This window comes from Rhinolophus ferrumequinum, chromosome 10, assembly GCF_004115265.2.
Source record: "Rhinolophus ferrumequinum isolate MPI-CBG mRhiFer1 chromosome 10, mRhiFer1_v1.p, whole genome shotgun sequence".
Classification (NCBI taxonomy): Eukaryota; Metazoa; Chordata; class Mammalia; order Chiroptera; family Rhinolophidae; genus Rhinolophus; species Rhinolophus ferrumequinum.
This window is the reverse complement of record NC_046293.1, coordinates 54,967,430-54,974,624: the sequence shown is the minus strand read 5'-3', so window position 1 is coordinate 54,974,624 and position 7,195 is coordinate 54,967,430. Positions and strand designations below refer to the sequence as shown.

Here is a 7,195-nt window from a genome sequence, read left to right as displayed (position 1 = left end):
ACCCTCTTCTACCACCCCACTCATGGAAGCAACCAAAGTGTCCTTCAATAGATAATTAGATAAAGAGGATGTGGTATATATATACAATATAATACTACTCTTCAATAAGAAAAGTGCCATTTGTGACAACATGGATGGATCTTGAGATTATTATGCTAAGCAAAATAAGTCACACAGAAAAAGTCAAGAACCATATGACTTCACTGATATGTGGCATATAAAGCTGAAAGCAAGAAAGGAACAAAACAAACAAATAAAGAAACAAAAACCCATAGACACAGACAATAGTTTAGAAGTTACCAGAAGGTAAAGGGGGGAGGGGTGACAGATGAGGTTAAATGGAGTCAAATATATGGTGATGGAAGGAGAACTGACTCTGGGTGGTGAATGCACAATGTGATTATAGATGATGTAATACAGAATTGTATACTTGAAACCTATGCAAGTTTACTAACCATTGTCACCCCAATAAATTTTAATTAAAACAAAACAAAAAAAGCAATAGAACAGAAACAAACAAACAAAAAAACACAACTCTACCTGTGTGAGTCTACAAGGATTTTAAGTTACACAAGGGAATCTTTTCTGTTCTTTTTTTAAAAAAACTGATAGCCAAAAATATTCAAACTTAACATCTGAATTTGTGGACAGGCAGATTTAAAAAAAAATTTCCCTTTCATTGAATGTACATCAATATGGTAATCTTAGTTTCATGCTGTTGTGCTATTTCTAAATGTTTTTTCTTCATGTGGCTATTGAGATCTCACGTTCCATCTTCATGTGGTATTTAAATTAATTCCACTTGGATGCATTCTGAAATATCTTCATTCGCTCTTTTCTAATTTATGCATACTAACTTCAATCTATAGGCTTAGGCTGTCTGTTTTCAGTATCCTCTTTATCTCTGCCACTTAGGGATTCCCCTTATTTGATATAAGATAAGCTAAACTTTGAAAATAAGATTTATTCATTTGTACTGACAATTTTCCAGGTGTTTGTATTGATAGTACTTTTACATTATTTCAGTCTGCCATATTTTCCTAGTAGTGATATTATAATATAGTCTTACAAAAACTTGTGCTTTTTATTGCTGCATAATACCTCATTTATAACCTTTATCTCAAATTTTATTATATAATTATATTCATGTGAGTGGAATTGTTAGATTTGGAATAGAAGAATAAATTTGTAATAGTGCCCCATCGGTAAAGTAAAAGAAGTTGTCAAATGCTCATAAAACTGAAAGAGAGGTTATTAAAACACAAATATGATTAGCATTTTACCAGAAGAGTTGAAGGAATATGCATCCTTCATTGTGATTAATCAACTACTTTTTCCTCTTATTCTTTAAGAAGAATGTAATCCTTTTGATTGAGTCATTCAAGGCTTTCTTCAATTGCTTGTTTCTCAAAGTATAAATAAGTGGGTTCAACAGAGGTAAAATAGAAGAAATGAGCAGGGATACTTTTTTGTTAAGAGTGACCTCTTCCTTTGCTGAAGGTTTGTCATAGGTGAAGATGTAGTAGCTGCCATAGGGATGGAAACCACAATCATGTGGGAAGACGATGCAGAAAATACTTTTGTTTTAGAATTGTCAAGATGATATAAATGTAGGACAGAACAGCACACACAAGGGTCATGAGAAAAGTCAACACAGCGTACACTAAAATCATTCGCTCAATGAACAATGTGTCTGAGCATGATATCTTTAGCAGAAGGGTGGCAGCACAGAAAAAGTGGTCAATGACATCAGAGTCACAGAATTCCAGGTTGAGGCCCAGACTAAGTGGAGGGATTGTGATGAACATACCAGCTATCCAACTGCTGATGATAAGCCAATTGCAGACTCTGTTATTCATTATGGTCACATAATGCCGGGGTTTGCAAATGGCCACATAGCGGTCAAAGGGCACAGTGGCTAGAAGAAAAAATTCTGTTATCCCAAAAAGATAAGTAAAAAGTATTTGGACCTGACAAGTATCATAGGTAATGATTTTGTCACCAGCCGATAAGTTGTACAAAAATCTGGGAATACAAGCAGTTGTGAATGAGATTTCTAAGAAAGAGAAATTTTGGGAAAAGAAGTACATGGCTGTTCTAAGATGGCAATCTATGAAGATGGGGGAGATAATGGTCAGGTTCCCAGCTGCACCCAATAGGTAGGTAAAAAAAAAGGAAAGAAAGATGACAATCAGAACTTTCGGTTGTGGGTCACTGGTCATTCCTAGCAGGATAAACGTTGTTATTGTGTGGTGTCTCATCATGGATTCCTGCTTTCTGCCCAGTGTGCATGAAAAATTCAGAGACACTTGAATAGAATGTAGTGAAGCCAAAAGAGCCTTCAACACTGGCTATAAATGCCAAGCAAGCTGACTTGACTATCTTGAAGTGATCATCTTGTCTATGTGTAATATTTTATTGTGGCTATAAGTAGTAATATATTTTCATTCTTGCCTTATCTACCAATCAGATAGTTTCATCTTTGTTCCCAATATTTTTGACAGTGTACCTACCCATGAGTTATGGAAGTTAGTGGACAAATACTTTGTAATTCTGAGAGAAATTTTCCAAGGTTATTTTTTAGCTTTTACCAATTAATTACAAAGAAATTCAATTGTTTTCAGCCTGCATCAGTGTCTCCAGGGCTTGGAATTTCCCTACGTCAATGGACATAGGAAATTCCCCCCTGCAGACCTGAATTATTTTATGCGGTTTATTTTTTACTGTCTTCATTTAAAATATTCTCTTCCTATTGACATGGGGGCAGGATCAACTTTCATAAAAAGATTTACTGTGTCCCCAATTAAGCCCGCAATTAAGGATTGCAGACACCATCATAGACAAGGAAATTGTTTTGGTTTTATTCTTTGCCGGAGGGCTGAAGGCTTCCCCCAAATTACGGGTTGGCCAAGGTAAAACCATAGTAGATGAATTTGGGATGCTGGGAAGAACATATCTACAGCTTAATTCGTTTCCCCTTCCCCTAAAGTTGTGGGCACATGAGCACAGTATCACTGTGATGCTGAACTCAGCCTTTCACATTCCAGTCAGATTTCAGTGTTCTAAAAATAACATTTTTTGAAAAAAATCAATACAGTTTATCCATGTAAGTCAATTTATTCTAGATATTAAAAATCATGGATTGAGAAGGTAGTTGACTTGAATGTTACTGATTCATTCTGTTTATTCTAAAGTTCTGTTGAATCAGTATTTGTAATGAAGGGAGGGGTGTCAAATGAGACGATAAATCATGACTATATGACCTTGTTTTACATGGGTGTGATGATCATATTTGTGTGTGTATGTGTGAGTGTGTGTGTGAATGTGTATGTGCATCCATTTGGTTATGATTGAGGATAAGGTAGGAGTTTATTGTCTTGTTCTCTCTCAAACTGTATACTACACTAATGCATAAAAGTCAACCTGTCGCGGTTTTCATCTATTCTAGTATAATGAATTTTAATAATTACGTATGATAAATACCTTTTGGTTCCATTACAAAATATCAAATTTCACACTAACATCTCTGATTTGATGAAGACAAATATAATACATTTTTTTACATTGAAATTTATGACCTTTTTTTTTTTTTTACAAAGGGTACTGAAAGTGAAAACTTCATTGTACTTCCTTTTTTTGCCAGTCAATCATAACTTCAGATTGCTGTTTAGCAACATTAGTGCTTTAGGCTAAATTTTAGTTTTGCTTTTCTGTTCTCTATTGCTTGTAATTGCAATCCATATTCATGTGCCATTTGGAAATACTTATGTCTTTCTGTTATCACCAAAAATTGTAAAATTTTCATCACAAAAGATTTGGGTCATTATAAACTTAAGCAGTATTTCCTCATGCTGCTTATACCTGAAAATAAAAACCAGTTCTAAGAGCTGAGAAGTATCAGGAACTCTCTCAGGTTTGGGAGATCTTGATATTCTGACTTTGCTGGGCAGAAAGAAGTTTGCACATTTACAAGGTTGGTGTTTGTTTTATTTAGCAAACTTGCAACTTAATGAATAAACGAAAGGGTCCTTGGAGACCCAGTTTCCATAAAATTAGGGTGCAGAGCAATGACAGCTGCTGGTGGTGGGTCAAAGCTGACCTAGCACCAAGGCGACAGGGTGTATAGTAGCAGAAAGGAAAACATGACTTGCTGAAATCCCTTTAAAAGGGATTGATTAATGACAGACTTCCAGAGAAACACACTTTTGAAGAATCATATAAAAAAGGATTAATTATTAGGATGTCAATAAATAATTAATAGTGAAATATCAATTGTAGGATGTGAGAAAGCCACTTTAGCTCCAAGTGCCGTCTTAAAATGCTCATTCATATTTATTCTATTTATCCTGGCCTGTAATAATTCCAATGTAGTGGGGATTGTGATTTAGAATGGCAAATTTTGTACAGGGACTACTCCTCAGTTCTCTACCTCTAAGTTAAGCTTGTGGAATCTGAAAGAGATTGACTGAGGGACCAACATCTACTTGTGCAAACCACTGTAGGGTGTCTTGAATATATTTCTTCTGATAAAGTTAAAACTATTTCTGCTACCAATGTACATAAAGGGTCAAGAAAAACAAAATATTACATAGACATTTTTTCCTATAATGTCCTTAACGCAATAGACTCATTGAAAACTGGAAAAGGTAATTTTTTTAAAAAACAAATTTTACTTTATTTATTTTTTTAAGGAGGGCGCAGCTCACAATAGCCCATGCAGAGATGGAACCGGCAACCTCGGTGTTATCAACACCACGCTCTAACCAACTGAGCTAACCCACCACCCCTGGAAAAGGTAATTTAAATTGGTTATTTAAAAAAGTGATTGAAAAACATTGGAAAGCTAAAATTTTATTTAGATAATTGCGTTCTGAAAGGGAATATGAGAGGAAGTACAGGCACTTCACTGGAAAGGTTTGTAGGACCAGGAGACTTCAAAGAGGGGTGGGTAAGTATTACAACTTCGTATATATTATTTTTAATACTATTTTCCCTCATATGATTGTTCTGGGCCAGATTTGAATTTATGGGTGTCTGAGGAGGAGGGTGCCAACGGTCAAGACATAATGTTTATACCATTAATTTTAAGAGTATGTACTTCTAATGATACTTGTGGGTGGGTCATAATTTCTCCCATGTAATCAAATTCGATCTAACTCTGAATATAGCCCCCTTACTAAGTGTCAGGAATAGTTTTGTGATACTTTACCTGTGAAATCTGATGACCATTGACTGGAGGTGGACAGAAGAGAAACTTTATCAAACTTGCTCTGACAGCCTGTCCTTTCGGTGAACACGATAGCTGAGATGAAAGATCGAGCTCATTCATCATCAGTGTGAAGTTTACAAAGTCATTTAAACGTGGACGTCTGGCTGGTAGGTGGGAAAAAGGAATGGTGGATCACATGTTGGATATTTTCATAGGGCAGGTCTAGAAATGGTTCACATTACTTCCACATACATTCTGTCAGCTATGACATAGGCTACATAGCCACATCTCGCAGTGCAGAAATAGGGCAGAAAAGTGTGGTCTGCTGTGTTTTCAGGGATAACCAACATGTTTGGCAAATACCAATTTCTGCCAGATAGTAAGAATAAACACCTTAAAATTTAGTTTTAATGGAGAGTAAAAAATGGAATAGTTAGGGTTCACAGCAAGTTTAAAAACAAAGTGAGAATGTCAGTATGATTGGAGAATAAATCATGCAGAGACAAATAGTATTAGAAGCTTCAGGTTTTCTGCCTATTCATCCTTCTTTTTAATTGGATTCATTGACTCCTGTTTTTTTACATCTTCAAAAGAAATGCAATTTTTTTAATTGAGTCATGAAAAGCTTGCTTCACTTGCTTGTTTCTCAGTGTGTAAATAAAGGGATTCAACATTGGTGAAATAGAAGTAATAAGGAGTGAAATCCCTTTGTTAATAGCTACCTCATCCTTGGCTGAGGGTTTGACATAAATGAAGATGCAGCTGCCATAAGTAATGGAAACCACAATCATGTGGGAAGAACACGTGGAAAAGGCTTTTTTCCTTTGCTGGGCAGAGGGAAACCTTAGAATAGTCCTGATGATATAAATGTAGGAAAGAACTACACACATGAGGGTGATGATGAATGTCAACACAGCACACACTATAACCATCTGTTCTATCAACCATGTGTCGGAACAAGAGATCTTCAGGATAGGAGATGCATCACAGAGAAAGTGATCAATGACATTCGAATCACAGAATTCCAGGCCTAAACCCAGACTAACGGGTGGGAGAATGATGATCAGTGCTGCTACCCAACAGAAAAGGATGAAGTTCTTGCAGACTCTGCTGTTCATGATGGTTGTGTAATGCAGCGGTTTGCAGATGGCCACATAGCGGTCGTAGGACATGGTGGCCAGCAGAAAAAATTCTGTTACTGCAAAGAGGTCTGTAAACAAGAGTTGAGTGGCACAAGCGTTATAAGTAATGGATTTGTCTCCAGATAATATGCTATACAAGAATCTTGGAACACAAGCAGTTGTGAAGGAAACTTCTAAGAAGGAGAAATTCTGAAGGAAAAGATACATTGGTGTTTTAAGGTGGGAATCAATCAGAATGAGGATGATGATGGTTAGGTTTCCAGATACACTCAACATGTAGGAAAGAAATAGAAAGATTAAAAGCAAAATTTTCAGTTGCATGTCATCGGTCAGTCCCAGCAAAATGAAGGTTGTTAGTGTGGTTTGGTTTTTCATCCTTGATTATTGTCTCTTGCCCAATCTGTTTAAAACAATAAGCAGGACTTTATATGAGGAAGTCCAGAGTCCTGGCCATCTTCTAACCCCAAGAGAAGTAAATCTGAGAGTGATTCCTATACAATCGGCAAACACATAACACATGCCAATGTTTGATCACTTTTCTGTGTCACACAAACTGACTATTCATTTTAAATCGTGTATTTTATTCTTCTAATAAATCTACAGTTTAGCCGTAATTGGTGTCAGTTCAACATGTTATCTTCTAAACATCATTAAAATACAAGTCCTCTTTCAATAATGGTTGCTTCTTTCTCCCCCACTACTTATCTCCAGTCATGCTTCCAGCAGAAAAGTCCCTTAAAAACAAAAACAAAAAACCTAGCAATGGTCTTTATTACAAAAATCCTTGCATTAAAGGTTACATTTGTATGTGATGTACAGATGATGTATTACAAAATTGTACGCC

At 36.0% G+C, this 7,195-nt stretch overlaps 1 protein-coding gene and 1 pseudogene across 1 annotated transcript; both read right to left on the bottom strand.

Moving 5' to 3' along the window:
• Window positions 1-1,327: 1,327 nt before the first annotated feature.
• LOC117028825 (olfactory receptor 6C2-like) lies at window positions 1,328-5,329 on the bottom strand (annotated as a pseudogene).
• Window positions 5,330-5,787: 458 nt separating this feature from the next.
• On the bottom strand, window positions 5,788-6,726 carry LOC117028973 (olfactory receptor 6C2-like). The gene has a single exon (XM_033117890.1). It carries the CDS (start codon window positions 6,724-6,726, stop codon window positions 5,788-5,790), a length of 939 nt encoding a protein of 312 aa, XP_032973781.1.
• Window positions 6,727-7,195: the final 469 nt, after the last annotated feature.